This window comes from Neurospora crassa, linkage group IV, assembly GCF_000182925.2.
Source record: "Neurospora crassa OR74A linkage group IV, whole genome shotgun sequence".
NCBI classification, from domain to species: Eukaryota; Fungi; Ascomycota; class Sordariomycetes; order Sordariales; family Sordariaceae; genus Neurospora; species Neurospora crassa.
The window spans coordinates 2,858,913-2,881,498 of record NC_026504.1 but is presented as its reverse complement, the minus strand read 5'-3'; the positions used below and the strand labels follow the sequence as shown (position 1 = coordinate 2,881,498).

Here is a 22,586-nt window from a genome sequence, read left to right as displayed (position 1 = left end):
TACCCGTGTGGTGCCACTAGTCCCTTGCATCTGGACGAGCACCTCTGCTCCTATCATTTTCGTGTCGACACGACGGACACACAATGGACGCCCAAGGGTCTGGGGACTGCCTTTATTTTGAAACACGGCCATTCTAGCGCCGTCACCGGTTCGAGAGGACCGACGGCATCCATGGGTTCGTAATCGCACACGACTTGAGACGGCCTTCACAGCTGTCTATCACGACAACAGGCATGGCAGAGGGGCCAGAGCTGTACCCAAAGATCGGATCCTAGCAGATTTACCAAGATCGCGGGAGCCTCAGAAAGACCCCAGTCCACCGCGTCTCTTTGGAGATCACTGCAAGTTAGCCGGCAGCGGGGCTGTTTCGCCTTGTTGTATCCCTGTCGGTACCACTTCCAGTGGGTTTGGAGTTCCCTTGAGAAACGCTTCCCTTTTCTAAAAAAACAAAAAAAAACAAAAGAAACTGTTTCACCAACAATGTCCTCTAGCTTTCTTCTGCTGCCTATTTTAGCCATGTTTGTTTCGAGGCCTTCGCGAACAAAGAAGAAGACAACGACAATGTGTCAGTGTCAGAAGGCTTACATCGACACCTACAGTAAACGATGGGTCGGATTCAACATGTGGTGATGTCCCCCATCCCGCCGCCAACGCCAAGTCAGCGGCCGGTGCACGCTTTGTTCTCCCTCCAACCCTCTCAGTCTTGCTGCACATGACCAAGTGGAATACATCGTTACCTCTCGGGGAATCCTGTGGCAAATGCCGTCGTCACGAGTGGTGAATGGGATGCGCAGTATCCAAGAAACATCTGAGACACTGTCCTTGGGTGCGGCAGCTTTGGAGGCACGCCACTGGTGGACGAGTCCCCCCTGGTGTGTAGCCAGAAGTAGCGCCGCCATCCGCTACATCATCACGACCCCAGTTCTGTAAGCGCCAATTGGGAACACCCAACAGCCTATCACATCGAGTCTTGAACCGTCAGCGCCTCCCGCACTCCCAAGCCATCGACTGAAGATGGCACGCTGTAATTTTCCTCATCTCAGCCAAGTGGAAGTATTCCGGCTACTATTCCAGCCACGAGCCGGCTCCTCCCAGGATGTCTGGGTGTGTGGGTAGTGAGTGATAAGCAAGTGAAGTGAGAGAGTGCAACTGGCAAATGCCAGCAAAGGCACCTCGACCACCACAGTGCATCATGGAGCATTAGTATGCTACGGCATGGACGGGTGGATGATGAGTGGGTGCGGTGATCCATATGTCATCTTCCCCGGGCCACTGCGTGTGCTGGTGCAAGTAAGAGTACTTATACATATGCAGTTGCTGTATGCCACACCCTCACTCTCACCCAATTCCGTGATAAAGATGAGATACTCCGCCGTTCGCGCTGGAGCTCTCTTACTATCCCTTTTCCCCCCCTTCTGCACCGTTATGCTGCTGCCCTAGTTTGTTGTCTTCTTTCCTTTGTTGACGTTTCTTGGGTCGCTGGTCGCTGGTCGTCGGTCTCTTCATTCGCCCTTTCTGATGCTTCAATGGCTTATACACCCTTTCGACATCGTCCCAATCGTTTACTCTGAACACTCTAACCGCCATCCTTCATTATCATAATCTTCACCCACGCTACTAGATAATAGCAACGAGCACGCTGGGCAGCATGCTTTCAGACACCTGCGCCTCATGGATGCGTTCCATAAACTCATGTTTTGGACGGGGGAACAAGTCCAACTCCAGTACGTCAGGATACCAAAATCATATATCAAACTTTACTGATTTTTATTTGCTTCAGACTCTGAGAAATCCATTGTCATCACGAGGGATCAGCGACCTACATTCAGTCCGCCTCCGTATGCCGAACCGGTATTCTCAAATGAAAGGACATTCGAACCGACACATGAGCGTCAGAGGGGAAGGTCGAGGTCTATCAAAGGCGTTAGGTCCTCACGTGGCGGCTCCGTCTCTAGGTCCAGGGGAAGGTGGTTGTCGAGATCTTCATCTCGCCCACGACACCGGCCGCACATATCAGCCCCCACGAACTTTCGCCATGTACATTCCGAGTCTTTTCAGTACCCTACTCCTAGTGACCACCCTTCACAACAATGCCTACTACCGCAACCACAGCTACAACAAGAGGAGCAGCACCAGCGAGCGAAAAGGTCAAGGCCGCCGTCGTTTCACCCCCTCGAGCTAAGCATTCGAGCCTCGCCGTTACTACCTGACTATGCCGCCGACGAGAATGAGACCACAAGCCGTATCACTCCTCCGCCGCCAGCACACATTGCAGAAGACAGCAACATTACGCAATGGGACATTAGCAGTGCAACCATGGGTTGCAATAATGTGGATTATCCAACCTCGTTCCATCTTCCACGTCGTGCAGTTGGACAGGTCCAACAATCGTCGACCAATAGCCAGTTCCCACCAAGAATTCCGACCAAGTCCAGAGCCCGTGCTTATACTGCACCCAGCACCGAGATCATGGTGGAAAGGATAGCAAGTGCGATGCTCGAGAAGGACAAGTTGCAGGCCGAACTTGATGAGCTTGTTGAGCGGCAAAGTGTATATAAGGGCAGCATGCCCGGTACTCCTGCCGGCTGTAGTGGTATGATCATCATGGTACCCCAATGTCTATCCAGATCAACTAACGCAAACGATACAGCGAGTGAGTCCATGCCCGCGTTCGATATTCCTGCTATCCCAGCTGCTGCTCCATCGTTCGCCGAACGTCTCAGCTACGACGAGCGTAGACCGAAAACTGCGCCCTCAAGCAGTCAACACCAGGGCCCGGGAGCTTTCTCCGATCTGAAGGCCGCAAGTGCCACGCCGGACAGAACTACACTCGCTCTGGCAGCGGCAGCGTTCAACTCCCACCCACCCATGATCAACTTTACTCACCACTGGTACGGACAAGCTGGATCCGACCACGGAGTCAATGGACACCGGAAATCACCTTCCACCTCGACGGTAAAAGCAAGCGCCAACGAGTCTCGCACCCGAATCTCCAAGCCCGTCCCTCCGCCACAAAGAATCATCACCTCGGAATTCGATCGTACCCTCGCTCCTCCGCTCCCTCTCGTTCTCCGCCCACCCCTCCGAAAGAAGAAATCCTTTTCCCGCGTCTCCAACTGGCTCTTTCCGGGCGGTGGTGCTACAGGGTCCAACTACTCCAACAGCAATCTCCCTGACGCATACGACAGCTACAGAAAACGACAGGACAGCATAAGCAAAGATTCGGTCACCAACGTTCCGAGGCCGATTAAGCAGAACGAAGGATATTATCAGTGCTTCACTCCGTCGCAGGGCAACCAGCAACAGCAACGACAGCAGGGTGCGAGTATGAATTACATGAACAACAACACCTACAGCGACACAGCCTCCACATGCTCCCCCTCCTCATGGCGATCCGAAGAAGAAGAAGTGCCCACCACCACTTGGTCGCTAGGCAGCAGTCCAGTGCGCCAGACGCCCGGACAAACGCCCAAGCAGCAGACTCCGGTGCTGAGTGCTGATGAGGCTAATTTCGCTGTTTCTGCTGCTTTTGGTGCACAATCTACTGCTACTGCACCCAAAATCGAAGTGCAAGGGGGAGGGGAAAGAGCAGTTAATGGCAGCAGTTCGAAGGGTGCAGGTGCAGAAGCTGGTGAAGGTGAAAGAGCAGGAGATACTGGAACATGTGTGACGGTTACGGGACTGAAGATACCCGAGCACAGGAATGGACACCGGCCGCAGAGCGTGGGTGTCGCGTTTTGAGAGTGCGAATAACGAACGAAACGAATCGCTAAACCCGTTCCTCATTCTTACCTTTTCTTTTGGTCTTTTTTGGGAGGACATCATCAAATTATCATTTTCACGCTTGGCAGTCCGCTGGGCATGGTTAATCAGCTGTTGTGCCATCTTGATGATAGGTTACCAACCAGCTCACTGGTAACGATGGTTTTTATCCTCCTTTGGAGAAGAGGCGGTACTTTGCTTAATTCATTACTTAACCTTTTGGCGCAGAGGAAAGGAGCGGAAAGGAGCACGATCCGTTCAATCGGATCTGACACGTGGGTGACGATGGCGTACTTTTCGCTATCCATGACCGGACGGACGGATGAATCGGCAATGATCGGCATGAAAGTGGACTTACGCAACGGAGATTGCTGGGAAGGCAAATGGGAAAGTCAATCTGGTCGATGGGCGTTGGATTTAGACGGGACGGGTTCGGCCGGATATAGTGTATACGTCTGGTTTTCCATTTTCTGAAGCCCGGCGTATACAAAACGGAAGTGGGGAGGAGTTATGGGGAGGCCGAGCTCGGAAGGAGGGGTGTAAACCAACACCAGCCGGGCAACACCGTGACGGATAGTAGGGGCTGGGATCCCTACTTTGTGGCACGTCACTCTAGGCGGTGTTAATCGATCTCAGAGAATTGAGTAGCAGGGTGGGCGAGGCAATGGCAAGGGATGCAAAAATTAGGGTTTCCAAGAGGATAATACCATGGAAGGCGGGCGGGTGACTAGGGAAACAGGGTTTGGACAGAAACAGGGAATTGGAGGTAAACGGCCCCTTCCTGTCCATTGCATTTTATGATACCAGACCGGCCGACGCTCAGTAAATAACTATACAAAAGCAAAACACACATCCTTATATAATGTAAATAATGCCAGTATTTCACTAAAACTTTAGTCATAATCGTGAATTCTAGCTAGCATCCACTAAATAATTGTAGATCAACATGACAATTTGTTTTGCAAGAGAGGCGTGTCGCCGACTAAGCCAAAGTGCATATCGAGACACGGCGGCAGGCCTACAATGATTGTGTCCACGTGCATCATTCAACGCCGATAATCGAACTCGAAGTCGGACAGGGTCGGAGATTCAGAGCTGGGATGGCACTACTAATTATGCTATCTGACCAGAGTCGAACAGGTCGTTGGCGGGGGGGGGGGGGGGGGGGGGGGGGGGGGGGGGGTGTTGGGAGCAAGTTATGGAATAGGAGCTTATGTGCTCTGGGCGTTGCTTGGGGGATTGAGTTCCGAATCGAAATGAAGGAACGGGTAGGCGGCTTTCGGGGAATGAGATGGGATGGAAGAAACAGCTGACGGATAGGAGAGGCAGTGAAGTTTAGGATTAGCCATCTCACAAAGAGATGATCTTATCTTCGACTTGAAAGCAGAAGATATGCCATATATGTTGCTGATTGTTCAAGGTTGGCAGGATTATCCGTTGTAAAAGAGTTGTACCACAAGCGTTTCCATATCAACTTCCATGTCCACCTCATACAGGCATCATTACCTCCTGTCCACCAGAAAATGGAGCCCCTTACATGTTCATACTTGACCAGATGACCAACTCAAAAGATGACAACTGCTATACGTAAAAAGACTTGACTTCTCAAACACCCCTCCACCATGTTTCTCAACGGCCAGACTCCCCTAACACATGTTCTCACAGCCCAACCATGCGGCTTCACGAAAGACTGAAACTAGAGCCTTCATTCTCTTTGTGTGGATTCTTTTCCGTGGTTCACAAGAAGGTGGATGGTCGGATCTGGGCAAATCAGCTGCGGTTTATCCCTACTGGCAGCAGACGACGACGTATACGCATCAGGCATGTTGGCCCACACGGTAGCCTTGGCCGTGTAATACCGCGAGAAGCAACTGTTGAGGAGGTCGTCCACTCCTTGACCGACTTCGACAATGCCCGTATCGAGGACTTCCTGTTTACAACAGGTCGGTTGATTAGTACCCATCAACATAATACATCCCAAGTGACGTAAAACTAGACTAGGTGGAAGAAACGAACCTTGAGATGATCCGCCACCTGCTCAAACTCAACCTTGTTCAGCCTCAATCGGTCCGGCAGCCCACTATTATGCATGAGCGCCAACAGCCCAGCGACAGTGGTGTTTACAGCCGCCAGGATCGTGATTGGCGTCCCTGTTCCGACGCCTTCGCTGCCTCCCCATGCGCCCAGAGCCGTCAGGACCGCTCCTAACACAATCTGCAGGATCATCAACACCCAGCGCATGATGCTGAAGATGTGGTACGAGTACAGGTACCGGGTCCGTTGGTAAATGACATCCCTGTAAAGCCCCTCGGGCATACCCCGGGGCGGCCAGTACCAGCAGGTGGGATGGACAACGTTGTGTGACTCGGAAGAAGGGTCCGCGATACCGCCGATGCTGCGAGCGATGCGGGCCCATTCCGATGGCGTCAAGAAACGGAGTTTGGGATGACTTGCGGTACGGAAGGGGGTGGAGATGGGGCGAGGAGAGCTTGACGAGAAGGGTTGCTGGTCGTTCTTGTTGGCGACAAAGGTACTGGTGTTTGCCGTGTTGTTCATGTGGGGAGCAGTGGAGGCTGAGAATGGACGGCTGGGAGGTCGATTCGGGTTTGAGGGAGCACGGTTGCCATGATTGGTATTTGCACCGGCATTGGTGGTCGGGATGGGAATGCTGGACGGCCGGTCGGACTTGTATATGATGCTCTCAACACCAAAGGCTTCGGACTGGGGGGACTGGGGCGGAATCTGAGGGATATTGAAGTCACGATTTTGATGCTTGGGGCTGGCCATTGTGGCAGTTCTTCTGGCAGACGAAAAGATTTGTGATAACCTGTTTGGGTGATTTGGCAAAATGGAGTGTCTGGCACTCCGACTCCAAGACACCAAAAAGGGCACACCAACAAGACCGATGAATGACGAACTTAAACAGCCTGTGTTGAACATCAAGTAAGGGGAGAGAAATGGACGAATTTGTCTCACGACTCCAAAGCATTGATCACAGGAAATGTCTTACTCGGAAAATGGTCTGAGAAGAGAAGGAGCACCCCATCTTGGGCAGGCTGCAACCACGACACGGAAGGAACGAGGGAGAGAGCACTGAAAGGGAAGTGGTATCAATGCAGATGGAGATGAGAGCACTTTGCTCTTACAAATCTGCAATATGGTAGAGATGACAAGTGCCAATGGAATCTGATTTTTTAACAGTGTCTCTTGGTCCCGCGAATGCACATGAGACGCAACTTGAAGCTATTCACAAGATCCATATGTCTCTTGGCTTGTTTACTTTTGGATGAAAAAGGAACGAGGGAAAAAGGGGGAGGGGCCTTGAACAAGGGTACGTTGTACTTATGTACTCTCACCGCCCGAGGGCAGAACCTCGATTCCTGGCTGGAGTGGGTCTATAGTGTTTTCTGCCATTCACTGTTCTCCACAAAAATGTTGTTTCGCGGAGTGATCAACAAGGGTCGTGACTGCCTTCTGATTCTCTGCTCTGCAGTGAACTCGAAGACCAATTTGCGCCTCGACTGATCAAGTCGTCAACACGCGCCTGCACCCTTCTATATGCGCGCCCTTTTTGCTGCCACATCTTTCCGGCGCATATTTACCCGCTTGATCAGACCAGCCCACCAAAAGGTCCTTCCCCTCACTAACTTCCGCGCAATGGCTTCCGAAGCCAAGGACATCACGGCGCCGCCCGCCGACAAGCAGGTCATTGCCCACGAGGGCAAGCGCTACGTCACAGTCAAAGAAGGCCTCGCGCACATTCTCGTCCCGGAACCGTCCGAAGAAGACAAGGAGAACCTCAGGCCCGACCAGGCTGTCCGACAGGTCTTCTACAACCCCATCCAGCAGTACAACAGAGACTTGACCGTCCTTGCCATCAAGGCCTACGGCAAGGAAGCGGTCCAGCAGAAGCAAGCCAGCCACTCCAAGCTCGAGAAGATCATCGAGAAGAAAAGAAAGCGACAGGCACAGAAGCAGGACCAGCAACCGAACAAGGCCCAAAAGGGGGCAGACGGCGAGAAGGCGACCACCGAACCCGCGACTGATGCTACGTCGGCCGAAACAGTGCAGCAAAATGGAGAAGCGGCTAAGGACGTCACAGAACAAGAGACCGACGTGCCCGTCGAGCAGGGCGACAAAGAGGCGACGAATGGTGAAGCCAAAAAGGGAAAGCAGCCGCCATTTACCGTCCTCGATGCGCTATCAGCCAGTGGCCTTCGTGCCCTCAGGTATGCCCACGAGATCCCGTTCCTCACCTCAGTAACGGCGAACGATCTCCTCGCGACCGCTGTCGAATCGATTAAGCTCAATGTGAAGCACAACCGCCTCGAAGACAAGGTCAACGTTTGCCACGACGATGCGTTGGCCCACATGTACACCCTGATTGCAAAAGAGCTTCGCTCTAAGGATCCCAAGGGCAAGCCCACCATTAGCGAAAAGTACGATGTTGTCGATCTCGATCCCTACGGCACCGCTGCTCCCTTCTTGGATGCTGCCGTCCAGTCCGTCCGCGATGATGGTGGTTTGCTCTGCGTTACCTGCACTGATTCCGGTGTGTGGGCCTCCAACGGATACCCAGAAAAGTGCTACTCCTTGTACGGCGGTGTCCCTGTCAAGGCATGGTTCTCTCATGAAGTCGGTATTAGACTCATTCTCTACTCTATTCAGACGGCAGCTGCGAAATACGGTCTCACCATCGAGCCACTTCTGTCCCTTTCCATCGACTTCTACATTCGAGTCTTCGTCCGCGTCAAGAAATCTCCTGCTGCTGTCAAGTTCCAGGGAGGCAAGAACATGATGGTTTACAACTGCGATAGCGGCTGCGGAGCTTGGTCAACACAGCTCCTGATGAGAAACAAGGCCTCTCCGAACAAGAAGGGCTCCGGTGTCTTCTACAAGCACACGTTTGCCCAAGGACCTTCGGTTGATAAGGGCTGTGAGCACTGCGGTTCCACAATGCACATGGCTGGTCCGATGTACGGTGGCCGCATTCACTCGCCCGATTTCATCAAGCGCGTCCTCGGCGAACTCGATGAGGCGCCCACAGATGTTTACGGAACGACCCCAAGGATAAGGGGCATGCTGCAGACGGCACTTGAAGAAATTCTGTTGACCCCCGAGGAACAAGAGGCGGAGAAGGCCAAGGAGGAGGCAATCCAGGCCGGCAAGAAGCCAGACCCTGCCTTCAAGGAGGCTGAGCTCGCGGCTATTGATCCCTACCCATTCTACTTCCACCCCGCTACCATATCCGGCATCCTCAAATGCTCCTGCCCACCAGAGGCACCGCTTAAGGGCGCGCTGCGCGGTCTCGGGTACCGGGTTACAAGGAGTCATTGTAAGCCAGGTAGCATGAAGACAGATGCACCATGGTCTATCATTTGGCATGTATTCAGGGAGTGGATCCGTCAGAAGGCACCCGTGAAGGAGGACAACATCAAGCCAGGTACGCCTGGATACAGGCTGCTACGTCTCGGTGAGAAGAAGAAGCAGGAGGAGCAAGCGGAGCAGGCAGATGGTGCTGAGGCTCCAAAGGAGCAGCAGAGCGAACAAGCGGAGGGAGAGAAGATGCCCGAGGTGGTATTTGATGAGCAGCTTGGTCGGGACGACAAGACTGTCAAGTTGGTCCGGTATCAGGCAAACCCAAGAGAAAACTGGGGTCCTCTGAACAGGGCAGTAGGAAAAGTGCCTTCTCACCATCGCAAGGATTGATGAGGTTCAGATACGAGCATCCGTGTTGTTAGGTTTCAATCAGGAGCGAGCTCGCTTGTCCAGATGGTGCGAAAAGGATGCTGGAGTCCGAGGATAAAGTGATCCGACAGCCAGTAAGAAGCTTGGTCCGATAGGCAGCAATTGACTCATGATGAGGTGCGATCCTAAAAAGGATTCAAAGTCCGAACCTAGGCTCAAAGAGCTAGGCTTGGTTTGTCTTTTGGTACCCGATCTATTGTGCGATTGACTACGATCACCGCGCCGTGTTATAGGGTCGGGGATTGATGCCGAGTAGGTGGCCCACTCGGTTCGGTCGGCGCCGTCCTGCCCGCCGATAGCAACGGGGGGTTGGTGATGACGCAATTCGGCGGCTGGCTTTGTACATAGCAGATAGCAAGTAATATCATAAAATGGATCTGGTGTAACTCCATATACACACTTGGTAGCGAGCAATGACTACGCATCTCTACTGCATTCCAGTTTCCCTTCCAGGTTCGGTCAATAAGGCGGCCGCTGATCCGAACATCTACATCTGGAGCTATCCTTGTCTGACACCGCAACAGGAGGAAGTCAACCATATTAATTCATTCTAAGCGTCGATTGCTGATCGAAAGCTAACATCCTTCCGTCTGCTTTGTTCTTCTTGCCTTCTCTTGCTCGATCGAGATGCCGTCCTGGCTCAAGAAGATTGTCTCACTTGGTCGTCGACCAAAGGGCTCCACCTCTGTCACCAAACAAGATCAGAGCAATAGTCGATCTGATTTCAAATCAGCTGCTCCTTCAGAGAGGTCTTGTTCGAACGGACAAAAGGCAACGCCCGAAAGTCAACCGGACGAAAGGGTTGGTGAAAGAAAGAGGACACAACCGCAAGAAAAATTACCCCGCAACACCACCAAGAATAGTGAGGAGCAGCCCCGCGATAGCGTCAATATGACCGCCGCCGCCACTACCGCCGTGTCGCCCGCTCAAAAGACATTCACACCAGTATCAGACCACATACATCTCAGTCAAAGGACCGGTGACCTCATCCAAACTTCCGCTCACAATGGCGTCGGGGATATCGAGAACTCGGGAAGCGCCGTAAATCCCAATCAAATCGTCTTCATGCTCAAAAGCGGCAATGGCGGTTATCGCATTTACTCGCTCATCGAAGAGGAGCCATCTTCTGCCGCCGCTGCTGCCGCCAAGTCTTCCGACGAGAGCGCTTCCGAGGACGGAGAGAAGATCAAGAAGGCCAAGGTCATCAATGGAAAGGCCGATGATCATAGAAAGACGAAGAAACTATCGCCCTTCAAGCTATCCATCTCATATGCGCAAAGCCTGCGTTCAGAAGACTTGACGCGGGAGTTCCTGGTTGAGAAGGCGCCGCAGCACTTGGCTGGGGTTGACGAGTTGCATGTGATTGTCTCGACACGGTCGGGGTTGGGGCTGGCGGCGAGCTTCTATGACGGCGTCTTGAAGCCGCTTTTGGAGGAGGGATTTGGGTTTGAGGCTGTTGGCGATGTGGTTGAGGGTGATGATCACGACGACAATGAAGGGCGAAAAGCCAGGTCAGGCAAAACATATCAAATAACCTTCACCAAAAGCGCAGACACAGTCAAGGATTTTGCTCGGGGACTAGTATCATCATCGTCTTCCTCTGCTCAAGGACGACAACAGCGACAACCAAGCAGGACCATCATTCTCCTGTCCGGCGACGGCGGCATCATTGACCTGCTCAACGGGCTCGACCATGATCAGCTCGATGCATCTTCATCACCATCTCCATCTCCAACCCCAACCCTCGCCATCCTCCCCCTAGGCACCGGCAACGCCCTCTTTCACTCCCTCCACAAGCCTCTCTACAAGCCCCAGGGCACCGATGGTCCATCACCACTAGTCCTCGGCCTCCGCACCCTCTTCAAGAGAGGCGTCTCAGCTCCGCTCCCGACTTTCCGCGCCGAATTTTCTCCAGGAGCAAAGTTAATCTCCGGTCAGCCGGAAGTGCTTCCCGACAGTAACGATTCACCAAAAGATAACCTCTTATTCGACGTTACGAGCACGACGAGCTCTGGTACTCCTCCAATTAGGAAACGGCCGGAAATCACCCACCTCCTAGGCGCCATCGTCTTCTCCTACGGATTCCACGCCTCCCTAGTGTACGAGTCCGACACGCCTGCTTACCGCGTGCACGGGGACAAGCGGTTCGGTATGGCGGCCGGGGAATTACTCAAGTTGTCGCATTTATATGATGCGGAGGTGTTTATTCGTCGGTCCTCTTGTGAACAAGGAGAATTCACTCTTCTTCCCAAAGATGCCCACTCAACTTACATCCTTCTCACTCTTGTCTCCAACCTCGAAAAAACCTTTTGTATTTCGCCATCTTCGCGGCCGTTGGATGGACAATTGCGGTTGGTGCATTTTGGGTTCGGTGAAGAAGAAGGCGCAGCCGGAGCTGAAGCGGAAGCTGCTGAAAACAGAGGAAAACAAACCATGGATATCATGATGGCTGCGTATCGTGATGGCGCGCACATCAACGACCCAGAAGAAAAGTTCAAGGACGTGGTGGGCTACGAAGAAGTAGAAGAAATCAAAGTGGTGATTAATGAGACGGATGAAAGATGGAGAAAGGTCTGTGTGGATGGGACTATTGTGGAGGTTGAGAAGGGCGGGTGGGTTACAGTAAAAAGAGAGGGGGGGATTGGGAGTGGGAAAGGGGAGAAAGAGAGGGAGAAGTTGAGGGTTTTGGTTGATATGGGGGTAGTCGTTGGGAGGTGGTGAGTGGTGGCGGCTATTGGGAATGATGAGGATCAGGACATAGATGACGGGATCTTGACACAGCCATAGAATAGACACGTTTCCTCGCGAATGAATCATCTGAAGCCTACCTGTGTCATGGCTGTCCTACACGTAGTCTTTGGAGCTAGAAGTGATGAATGACAAGTGAGTGAGTAGAGACATCAAACGGCAAGTGTATTATGCAACAAAAACAAACAGAAGCTGTGGTATATTTACGGAACCAGCTACAGCAACAGTAGACCATGCCAACCATCTTGATCATCCCTATGTAGCAACCCTACCCATCAAACCAACCAAACGAAAATACACGTATGTACAAGAACAACAGAGTCATCATTAGAGACACCAACGGAAACCCGCCTTTCTCAGCTTTAAGCAAGCGATTTCTATATGCATCAACTTCCGCAAAGCGTCGTGTTATCACCACACATTTTCTGCTCCACAACCGTCTACTCACTATCTTCCATATCAAAAGCATCATCAGCCACCTTCCTACCACCCTTCTTTGCCTTGCTGCTCACGCCAATATCCCCAAACGAGTCATCATCATCCTCACTTGCGCTATCAATGACAATCGGCTTCCTAGCAGCGGCCGCGCGACCAGGCCTGCTGCGAGCCGGAGCAGGCGCAGGATCCTTCATTACGACGTCATCGCCATCAAGGTCATCCTCGTCGTCACTAGCGAGCTTCGTTGCCTTCTGGTTCTTCTTGGCATAAGCCTTAGCAGCAGGCGATAGATGGACCAGCGTCTTGAGCTTGGCCGGAACGGCAGAGGCCGTCTCTCCAGCAGCAGCAGCAGCAGCCTTCTTGGCGGTGACCTTGGGCTTGGGCTTCGGGGCAGCAGCGTCGTCGTCGGTGGCCTTGTTTTTACTGCCGGCAGGACGACCGCGCTTCTTGGCCACTACAGGGGCAGCGTTGACCTTCTTGCCGATGGAATCGTCCTCCGAACCCTCGTCGGCCTCACCGGTCTTAGAATGCTTCCTCGGGGACGACTTGGCAAGAGCCTCGTAGTTGGTGTCATCCTGGCTATCGTTGTCGAGAAAAGCTTTGGTGTGGAAAGCCCTGCTCTTCACTTTGGGCAGGCCGATACCGCTACCCTCGCCTTCTGGCCGAGACATGGAAAAGAGGCTGAGCCTCGGGCCCTCGCTCGTCGCGGCAGGGGCTCCTATACCCTTGACTAGGGAGCCGACGTCAAGAAGCATGTCGTCGTCATCAGAAGCTTCGCTTTCGGAGTCTTCTTCGTCTATGAAGAAGGACTTGGCCTTAGCGGCCGCCGCGCGCTTCCTGGGATTGGCCGGAGCGGGTTTCTCAGCCTCGCTTACCATCTTGTCATCACCGTCGCTCTCAAGATCATCGTCCTCAAGAACAGGTGACTTCTTGGCAGCAGCCGCACGCTTGGCGGTGGCCTTAGCCGGCGCAGGTTTTTCTGCCTCGCTCAAAATCTTGTCATCAGCGTCGCTCTCGAAGTCATCATCTTCGAGAACAGGTGATTTCTTGACAGCAGCAGCGCGCTTAGTGGGGGGCTTAGCTGCGTGCGCAGGCTTCTCTGCTTCGCTGAGCATCATGTCTTCGTCAGAGTCTTCAACTACAATTGGCTTCTTGGCCGTAGCCTTCTTGGCCTCCGGCTTGGGGGTGGGCGGGATAGGCTCTTCAGGAGCGTCCTGGAACTCGACATCGGAGTCTTCATCTTCGAGGGCCGGCTTCTTGGCAGCGGTGGCTCGCTTGGTGGTGGGCTTAGGAATCACCTCTTCCTCGGACTCGTCGTCAATGAAGTCATCCAAATCGGATTCAGAATCCTCATCAACGATAGGCTTCTTGGCTCCTGCAGCACGCCTCGCGGGCTTTGCTACAGGTTGCTCAGATTGTTCTGCCGCTGAAACCGAAGCTGAAGCCGACGTGGTCGTTTTCTCAGAAGTTGTGGTAACCTTTGCGATGTCCAAGAACTCATCGTCCGAATCTTCATCACTGAGCGCATAAGTCTTAGGCTTCGCTACGGTGGCACGCTTGGCGCGCACACTGGCGATGGTAGTAACGGGCTCCGCATCCTCATCCTTCTTTTTGGCTGCAGCCGGGGCCTTCTTGTTCAACAAGTCGAAGTCATCGTCTGAGAGGTCATCAGCTCCGTCGGTGAAAGCGGTCGACTTAGGCTTGGGTTTCGCCATCCCAGAGAACTTCTCTAGAAAACGCTGCTGTGTCTTGATTGTCTCAGCCTTGGGAGCTGCCTTGGCTTTGGCCTTCTTGGCACCCGGGTCGAAGTCCTCGTCATCCTTGGCACCTCTGGACTTCTTGAGTCTGGAGACAGCACCGCCCTTGTACGAGACACGGCGTCCCTTCTGCCTGATCTCTTTCCGGACTTCATCTTCCAGCCTCAACTGCTCTTCCCACTCAGCGGTGAAAGCATCGAGATCTCTGCACCACAGATCCTTTTCGCTGAGTGCATCGAGTTCATCGTGCTCAGCCTTCTTTGCAGCAATCTGCTGCTTGAGCTTGTCGAGGCGCTCAAAGGTCAACGACCAAATGGGCATCTATCATCATGTTAGTCTTTCCGGCAACATAATCAGTAGGCTCGATATCACAAACCGAAAGGAGATAGTCATAATCGCGGGCTCCGCCAACGGCATCCTCCTCGTCCTCGTTGTCCGCAGCACCGAGCTCCTCATCAGGAGACTTCACATTCCTTCCATCTGATTTCGGAGGGAAGGCCTCGTACTTGCGTTCACGAAGTTCCTGGACAAGGACCGACTTCTTCTTTTTGGAAACGACGAGCTTGTTCTCAATGATTTCCGAAATAAATCGGTATTGATTCTGCAGCTTGCGGTAGTCTGCATGGTAAACCTTGAGCCAGTGCTTCTTGCGCTCACCGTACAGGTTGAGTCGGTAGTGGTAGTATTCCTCCATGATTTCTTGCGGGTTCTCATACTTGTGGATTTTACCACGGGTGTCGAAGGCCACTAGATTTGTTGTGGCCACTGTCTTGGTAAGCTTGAACTTTTCAATGAGACCGTCCCGAAGAGCCGAGGACATGTGCTTCTCCTCAAGGGCGATGATGAAGTGGACAGTTTGGTGGTCGTTGTACTCTTTGTAGTCCTTGATCCATGAAGGACTCTTATCACCACGGATAATCTCTTCCAGCTTGGACTTGAAATCATCGGTCCACATGCGAATGGGCAACTCCGTAACATCAACCTCATTGGGGTTCTGAGGGTTGACCTCCACGATACCGTTGAACTTGAATCTGTTGGGTCCGTCTGGCTCAGGAGTGCCCTTCCAACCACGGAACCACGGAGTCATGGGTTCGAAGGGCTTCTCCTCCCCGTCACCAGATGAGTCCCTGCCCATGCGACGCTTCAAGTTCTCGACAATGTCAAGAGGGTGGTAGTTGGGAATGGAAGTGCTCCAACCGGTACCGATACCATCTGCACCGTTAACCAAAACCATGGGAATAATGGGAGCATAGACCTTGGGCTCAATCAGTTTGCCATCGTCGAACTGGAATTCAAGATTGGGCTCATCGAGAGGGTGAAAGATCTTTCGCGCCAAGGGAGACAGTCTCGTGTGGATGTAACGAGCGCTGGCAGCATCGGAACCACCGGAAAGACGCGAACCGAAGTTACCGCTAGGCTCGAGACAGTTGATGTTGTTTGAACCGACAAAGTTCTGCGCCAGACCAATAATCGTTTGCTGCAGAGACTGTTCACCGTGGTGGTAGGCTGCCTCCTTGGACACATAACCGGCCAACTCGACAACCTTTTGATCGTGAATGAGGTTTTGCTTGAAACAGCCGAACAGAACCTTGCGTTGACCGGGCTTCAGACCATCCACCATGGACGGGATCGATCGAATGTTGTCTGCCATACTGAAGAGAATGAGTTCGCGATTAACGAAATCAGTGTAGGAGATCTTCTCGGTCGAATGGTCGAGGTAGGTGCCCGGCTCGCACTTGGCAAGCCACTCTTTACGAGCGTCGGCCTTCTTCTTGGAGAAGGCCAACTCGAACATCTCGGATTCCTCTCTAGTCATGACATCGAACTCTTTGAGATGCTTGTTCAAGTTGGTGAAGTAGAGCTGGGCGTCGTCTGTTGTCGAACTACCCAAACCCTTGAGATACTTGTACTTCCATCTGCGCAATTCGTTCCTGTGTGCTTCCTTCCACTCCTCGTACTGAGGCAGAGTGAAGAAACCCTGTAGCCTTTGAGGCTTCTTCGGGTTAGGACCTTGCCACACCTTGACAACGGGCGTGATGAACTCCTGGAAGAAATTAGGAATGCGCAGGAGTGATGGAAACTGGCACTCGAAAAAGTTGATGAGAAGACCCTTGATATGACTACCGTCAAGATCCTGATCAGCCATGATCATCAGATGGCCGTATCGCAAATCCTTCGTATCGGTGTAGACCTTTCCGTGTTTGAGGCCAAGGAACTTCTTGATGTTTTCGACTTCCTTGTTCTTCAAGATTTGATCAGCGCTGGCGTCACGGACGTTCAGCATCTTACCACGCAAGGGAAAGACACCGATACGGTTAGGATCCAAGATAGCACGACCAGCGACAGCAAGACCTCTGGCGGAATCACCTTCGGTGAGAATAAGGGTACACTCTTGCGAATATCTTCCACCAGCATAATTGGCCTCGATCAGCTTGTCGTTGCTGATACGCTTTCGCTTGCTGCCATCGTTCTTAGCCAAATCCTTGTCTCGCTTCTTGTCGGCAAAGCTCAACAAGTTGTCAATGGCCTCCGATTGTCGCACTTTCTTGAGGAACAGGTCACCAAGCTGGCACTTGCTGCCGAATTTGGCGGGCTTGGTCGTCAACTGCTCCTTTGTCTGCGAGCTGAAGGCTGGGTTGTCAATCAGGCAGTTGATGAAGATGAAGAACTGGTTCTTGACGTTTGCCGTCTTGAGACCGTGTCCCTTGCCCTTCTTCTTTTGCAGCTCCTTCATGAGGACTTCGATGATCTGATCGGCAATGTAATTGACGTGGGAGCCGCCAGAGGTGGTGGCAATATTGTTGACGAACGAGACTTGCTGGAATGAGCCATCCGAAACCGTAAAGCCCACTTCCCATAGTTTACCCTCGGACCTTTGCTGCTCAAAGATGACTGTGGCAGGAGTGACATCTTCGCCGTCAGCTACCTCGTCACGCTCCTTGGCAATGGCCTTGGCGTACAGCCCGCAGTATGTCTTGAAGTTCAACTTGAGGTGTTCACCATTAAGCCAAACCTTGACACCACTAACAGTACCTGCCATGTCGTAAACACGTCGGTAGAGCAAGGCTTCCAGGTCATCGTCGATCCCGTCAGCCATGCCGAACTTGCTGAAGTCGGGGCGGAAAGTGATGCGTACAAAATCAGCAGCCTTGTTGGAGGTGATTTTGGGTGGTGACATCTTGCTCATGTTGTCGGTCCATGTCTGCTTGTATCTCTTGCCGTTGACGGAATCCTGGCACTCAAGCGTGAATTCTCGGCTGAAGATGTTTGTGAGCTTGGCACCGTAACCGTTGCGACCGCCGACCGTCTTCTTTTCGTTGTCATCGAAGTTGGAACCAGCCAGGAGATGACCGAAGATGAGCTCGGGGACGTAGCATTTTTCGGTGCCGTGAATCTCTACGGGAATGCCCTTGCCGTTATTCTCGACCGAGATTTCGCCAGACTCGCGATTTATTGTCACTTTGAGGAAGGTCATGGAGCTATCTCTCTGGCTGTTATCGGCGGCGTTGACGAGAATCTCGTCGAAAATCTTGTAGAGACCGGGAACGAAGGAGATTTGGCGGTTTTCCATGAGACCGGTAGCCTTGTTGAAAACCCACATCTTTTGCTCGGAGCGCTCGACGGAGCCAATGTAGGTGTCGGGACGCTTGAGGATATGTTCGAGCTGAGTAAGTTTTTGGTACATTTCGGTGGCCGTCTTTGCAGCGCCCGTCTTTTTGGCGGGAGCGACACTATCGATCTGCATACTATCGTTCTCGATTTCGGCCAGAGGCTTGCCGGCGGCTTTCTTGACCGGCGCCTTCTTCTGCTTTTTGGCATTGGGAGGGGTGTTGTCGAGCATGCCGTCGTCCTTGTCGCTACCAAAGGATCCGTCCTCATCCTCGCTGTCGGGTTTTGGTCGCTTCTTGCCAGCGGCCTTTGCGCCGGTGAGAGTGGTCTGGGTCAACTTCTTTGCGGCGGGCGCCTTTGGTGCGGCAGCCTTTTTGGCGGCGGGTTTCTTGGCCTTGGGCTTCTATATTGCGGAAGAGAGGAAGCGGTTAGCATAAGACGAGAAAGTTAAGTGACCCAGGCAGGGGAAAGCAAGCAAGAGCAGAACAAAGCAAGCAGCGCGTAAATGGCATAAATCGCACAACGGCAAGGGGGGCTCGGTTCCAACCCACAGCATGATAAGCAGAAGACATCATGACGTACCACCTCTGGTGAATAGGCGTCGGACTCCCCCTCGAACATGGACTCAACGTCGGAGTCCATCTTGGCGGTACTGGGCGTGATGACCGAAGTAGTAGTGATGTTGTTGTGGTTGTTGTTGGTGGTGTGGTTGCTGCAGAAAAGTGTTTAAGGGCGAGAGTGCACAGCGGCTGTGCGAGTCTGCGGCCTCCAAGACGCAGCAACAACGGTTGGTCCCAGGACGACAACAGGAGAGGCGTGCACATTCACAACGCGATGGGATTTGCCGCGACGGTGCCGGACCAGGCGGACAGGGCGGCGAAAAGAGTTTACTGAGGTGATGGGGGGGAAAGACCAGGAGGGGCCCCAGTTGGAGATTACCACAGCAGAGGAGAACGAAGGGACTCTGGTGGTGGTGGTGGTGGTGGTGGTTTCTTCTCACTTGTGTCGTATGTAGAAAGTCAAGGTGACAACGGAACGAACGCGGTTGCAATGTGGTGCGTGTGCAGTAAGACCGACGTGGTTCCTGGCTGGAGGCGGACGATTTGCAGGAAGTGGAAGGTTGAATGCGAGACGGGAGGGAGGGAGGGAGGGAGGGATGGAGGGGTGGCGCGTCAAAATTGTTTACCTACACAGAACCCCTCGAGTCAAGACGGGGGCACGCCAGACAGTACCATAGGTAGGAAGGAGAGACAGTGGTCGCTACAGTGGATGATGGACAAGTAAACAGCCCAGCGGCTGGGGACGAGCACTCGGCAACTTGTGCTGCGTGTTGCGCATAAACTTCCCTTGCATTTCGTTCCAAGTCCCCACCGTCCCACCTATGTCTTGGCGCGACAGTAGCGCGACACGCTGCGGTAGACAACGAAGCGACGAACACACCGAAGGGAGTGACAATTCACACCTGGCGAAAAATGCTGACAGGTGGCTAGCGAGAGCATTCTCACGTGGAGATAAATCATCATACTGTGTACGTATCTACTGCGTCAGCCACGAGCTCCATAGCTAGCCACACATCCATACTACACCAGCCACAAACACTGTTCGTCGCCTCGACGTCCGCGGGTCTTGACTCTTGTCGCTCGGATGGCTGACCCATGATTATGTCTCGGCCACTTGCTTCCCATCGACCAAGTCAATTTCTGCCCCATCTCTCAAACGTGTTCCGACAATGACGGTCAAACAAAACTGCACCCAACCAAAGAAACGAGACTCGAGTCTGATTCTCTGACGGCAAATCACCGTCTACACTTTGGCCATGTCTAGCGGGACCTCCAGCTTCCCACCAGACGAATGAAAGAAACTGAAACGATCCGATGGTCGTCTTTGTATCCAGGGCGCCTTTTCTTGTGGCTCTGTCGCCTCGTCTTGTCCCAAGCTGGGTTGTCGTTGCTCTCATCTCTCTCCCCGGGTGCATCATCCATGCTCATCCGTGCTCTTCCTACCCATCACTTCTCACACGTTCACGTCCAACTTCTCACTCCCACTTTCTCTCCCGCTCCCATTTGATGGCAGCCCGCTCAAGGTCTCACAAACAACGCGGCGAGTGGTTGTGTCCCTCCGTCACAGAAGAGCACAAGAGGCGCAAGTGAGGGAGACGGGGTGACGGGCTACGAATCTGCTCCTTCGTCTGCCTTTTCGGAACCAATGGATCCATCCCGTCGTCCATCTCCCTCTTCCCACCGGCTTCCCATGTCGTCACTGGCGGCCCGTTACAGAACACTCAAGACACTGGATTGGACGCTTGGAATTTGGAATTCCTTTCACTCTGTCCTAGTCTGCACGGGGCAGTTACCTTTGAGTTCTGTTACTATTCCTGACATGCAAGGGCTTGAATCAATCACTTGTTCTGTCTTGGAATCTCCCCGAGCCCGAGTGTGGCCATGATGGATGCCTGGGTCTAGGGGTCGCTCCTGTGTTCGTCTCTGTCCCGGAGTAAAAATCACAAATCACTTTTGAAACAAAGCCCCGTCCTGTCTACAGCCTGCCACAGGTATTCAGTCCATCTGCTTGGCTCTGCTTGTCTGTTTTGGGGGCGTACAAAGCCCTCGATATTAATGAAGCCTCGAAGCAGTCGCTCCTTGCAAGGTCGTGCCTGGCATAAGGGGCATGCAATGAATGGGCTCCCTGCAGTGCAGCACGAGGTTGAAAAGGAGGACTTGCAGTGGCCTGTCCATCTTCCGTCGAGCAAGACACTTGTCGAATTCTACACCAGTCCTTCTCTGCCTGACAAGTGTTATGGCATAATGCCCATTTGCATGCTGGGCCCTCATAGGGCGCCCGTGGACACGCTGTGTTGCTTGCCGCTGTCGTCGCCCCCCATGCGTGGGGCTCTTTTGCACGAATATGTGGCGTACGATACTGCACGGAAGCATGTTGTGTTACGGCGTCGTGGGCCAGCCCCCGGAGACGGACAGCATCAGAGAGGAAATGCAAAGCCAAGACAGAAACCGCCTGGTCAGGGCTCGCAGAGCTCGGCTGTTCCAGGGTAGGCAGTCAGCTGGGCCATGACAACCCCCAACACAGGGCGAGCGGGAGACAGGACGGCACGGCGGGATGGGCAGGAAGATGTCCGGGGTCAGATGCGTCGATCCGCAACGGAACACGGCTACATCAGCTTGCTCACGATACACGGCATGTCCAGAGTCCTGGACCGAAGGGTTCTAGAGACCTCTTCACCCTGGACCTCCTCAAGCTCTGCCTTCCCTTCCGTCCTGTCAAAATCCCACGCCGTTGCACAAGGCTCATCTGAAACTGGAGCATGTCCATGAGGTACAGAGGCCTTTGACAAGAGTTTGTCAGAAAGATGGGGTTCCTGATCAGCCTTCCTCCCCTCCCAACTACACATTTCACTATGTGTTCCTCATATTTGATATTTTAGACGCTTGCGACGTGCCATTGGACCATTCCTAAACTTGGCTTGGGGCTTGGGAGTCGTTTGCTCGGTGACATCGGTGTAGCCATTTATGCGAAGCACGAGTCCTGTCATGCTAGACCATGTACATGTCGTCAAGAGACTCACGATCCCCATGTCCAGGTTCGCGGGTGGTCTTGAGAAACTTTGCTCGGCTACAATTCCCTCCCGAAGCGTACTGTTCTTTGACCTCAGGGGCAGACTTCAATTATCTCCAGCTTTGTCCGGCTTCTATTTGCGGGAACGCATCAGCCACGTCCTCACAAAAAGCGCCGGCAGTGGCATCCATGGTCAACTATGAGAGGAGCGCTCCGGCGGGCCGTTGCAGCAATCATGGCTGGTACTTTCACTACCTTCCGTCTCGGAAGCTACCCATCTCAGGCTGGCCAAGACAAGGTATCTTTGTCCATCCACTGGGCGCTGGCGAGAAGCCAGCCTTGACTCGAGCAATGCTGCCTGGATGCCACAATCTGTTGTACTCACCTCTGCGGGCTCACAAGCCCAGCCAAAGGCTTGGTAGACACCGTTGCTGTTTACCACATTCCCTCTTCCGGTTAATGCACCCAACAGTCGATTTCTCGAATTTGCGTTACTCGCCATCTATTGATACTGCCCGCCCATCAAGTTTTCGGCGCGGCCCATTATTGCAAGTTCTCGCTCCTGCAACTTTTCCCTTCTTGGATTTTGGCTTGCTAGCGCTTAAGACGACGCAGCCTCAAGCATATCCTCCCTAATCTGGAAGACAGAACATGGGCCCCAGAAATCATCAGCCTGTACCCCTGGCCATATTGAAGATCTTCCAATCGGGCATTTTTTGCTTGTACAAATTTGCAAGGATCGAGCTTGAGCTCGTGGAAGCAAGGGGTATCACTTGTTTCTCCGGGTGTTCTAAAATCGCCGTTACCAACGCAACACTGCTTGCCTCTCACTGCAGCGAGTAATCTGCTCAGTCGGTCCAGGCCCTAGCTAAGTCTGAATGGTGATGTAAACACAGAGTGCTGGTGGGCCTGCCTCGATGCTGACGCAAGTCTCATGATCTGCTTGCTCTTTGC

General features: G+C 53.1%; 5 protein-coding genes across 7 annotated transcripts; 3 read left to right on the top strand and 2 right to left on the bottom strand.

The window, feature by feature from the left end:
* Positions 1–1,198: 1,198 nt before the first annotated feature.
* Positions 1,199–4,699, top strand: NCU06334. 2 transcript variants are annotated; one of them, XM_011395867.1, is made up of 3 exons: positions 1,199–1,724; positions 1,781–2,593; positions 2,651–4,699. In XM_011395867.1, the coding sequence occupies exons 1-3, from the start codon at positions 1,649–1,651 to the stop codon at positions 3,739–3,741; spliced, it is 1,980 nt and encodes a 659-aa protein (XP_011394169.1). In that variant the 5' UTR covers positions 1,199–1,648; the 3' UTR covers positions 3,742–4,699. The 2 variants fall into 2 exon arrangements, with proteins under 2 accessions (XP_011394169.1, XP_011394168.1); XM_011395866.1 differs by having other exon boundaries at positions 1,411–1,724; positions 1,781–4,654.
* A 392-nt stretch (positions 4,700–5,091) lies between these two features.
* Positions 5,092–6,666, bottom strand: NCU06335 (hypothetical protein). Its single transcript, XM_957276.2, has 2 exons — positions 5,779–6,666; positions 5,092–5,692 (listed from the first exon to the last, which is right to left on the bottom strand). Exons 1-2 carry the CDS (start codon positions 6,547–6,549, stop codon positions 5,468–5,470), a joined length of 996 nt encoding a protein of 331 aa, XP_962369.1. The 5' UTR covers positions 6,550–6,666; the 3' UTR covers positions 5,092–5,467.
* A 523-nt stretch (positions 6,667–7,189) lies between these two features.
* NCU06336 (N2,N2-dimethylguanosine tRNA methyltransferase) lies at positions 7,190–9,884 on the top strand. Its single transcript, XM_957277.2, has one exon. The coding sequence runs from the start codon at positions 7,321–7,323 to the stop codon at positions 9,469–9,471; it is 2,151 nt and encodes a 716-aa protein (XP_962370.2). The 5' UTR covers positions 7,190–7,320; the 3' UTR covers positions 9,472–9,884.
* Positions 9,885–9,923: 39 nt separating this feature from the next.
* Positions 9,924–12,348, top strand: NCU06337 (hypothetical protein). The gene has a single exon (XM_957278.2). The coding sequence runs from the start codon at positions 10,138–10,140 to the stop codon at positions 12,229–12,231; it is 2,094 nt and encodes a 697-aa protein (XP_962371.1). The 5' UTR covers positions 9,924–10,137; the 3' UTR covers positions 12,232–12,348.
* Positions 12,349–12,416: 68 nt separating this feature from the next.
* Positions 12,417–19,208, bottom strand: NCU06338. 2 transcript variants are annotated; one of them, XM_011395868.1, is made up of 3 exons: positions 18,614–19,208; positions 14,830–18,465; positions 12,417–14,774 (listed from the first exon to the last, which is right to left on the bottom strand). In XM_011395868.1, exons 1-3 carry the CDS (start codon positions 18,884–18,886, stop codon positions 12,699–12,701), a joined length of 5,985 nt encoding a protein of 1,994 aa, XP_011394170.1. In that variant the 5' UTR covers positions 18,887–19,208; the 3' UTR covers positions 12,417–12,698. The 2 variants fall into 2 exon arrangements, with proteins under 2 accessions (XP_011394170.1, XP_011394171.1); XM_011395869.1 differs by having other exon boundaries at positions 18,645–19,208.
* Positions 19,209–22,586: the final 3,378 nt, after the last annotated feature.

Coding starts and splice junctions, on each gene's coding strand:
- NCU06337 (XM_957278.2), top strand. CDS start 10,138: ATGCCGTCCTGGCTCAAGAAGATTGTCTCACTTGGTCGTCGACCAAAG.
- NCU06338 (XM_011395868.1), bottom strand. CDS start 18,886: ATGTGCACGCCTCTCCTGTTGTCGTCCTGGGACCAACCGTTGTTGCTG. Junction 18,466..18,613: donor TGTCTTCTGCTTATCATGCT/GTGGGTTGGAAC, acceptor TCCGCAATATAG/AAGCCCAAGGCCAAGAAACC. Junction 14,775..14,829: donor ATTATGACTATCTCCTTTCG/GTTTGTGATATC, acceptor ACATGATGATAG/ATGCCCATTTGGTCGTTGAC.
- NCU06336 (XM_957277.2), top strand. CDS start 7,321: ATGCGCGCCCTTTTTGCTGCCACATCTTTCCGGCGCATATTTACCCGC.
- NCU06334 (XM_011395866.1), top strand. CDS start 1,649: ATGCTTTCAGACACCTGCGCCTCATGGATGCGTTCCATAAACTCATGT. Junction 1,725..1,780: donor GGGGAACAAGTCCAACTCCA/GTACGTCAGGAT, acceptor TATTTGCTTCAG/ACTCTGAGAAATCCATTGTC.
- NCU06335 (XM_957276.2), bottom strand. CDS start 6,549: ATGGCCAGCCCCAAGCATCAAAATCGTGACTTCAATATCCCTCAGATT. Junction 5,693..5,778: donor AGGTGGCGGATCATCTCAAG/GTTCGTTTCTTC, acceptor TGTTGTAAACAG/GAAGTCCTCGATACGGGCAT.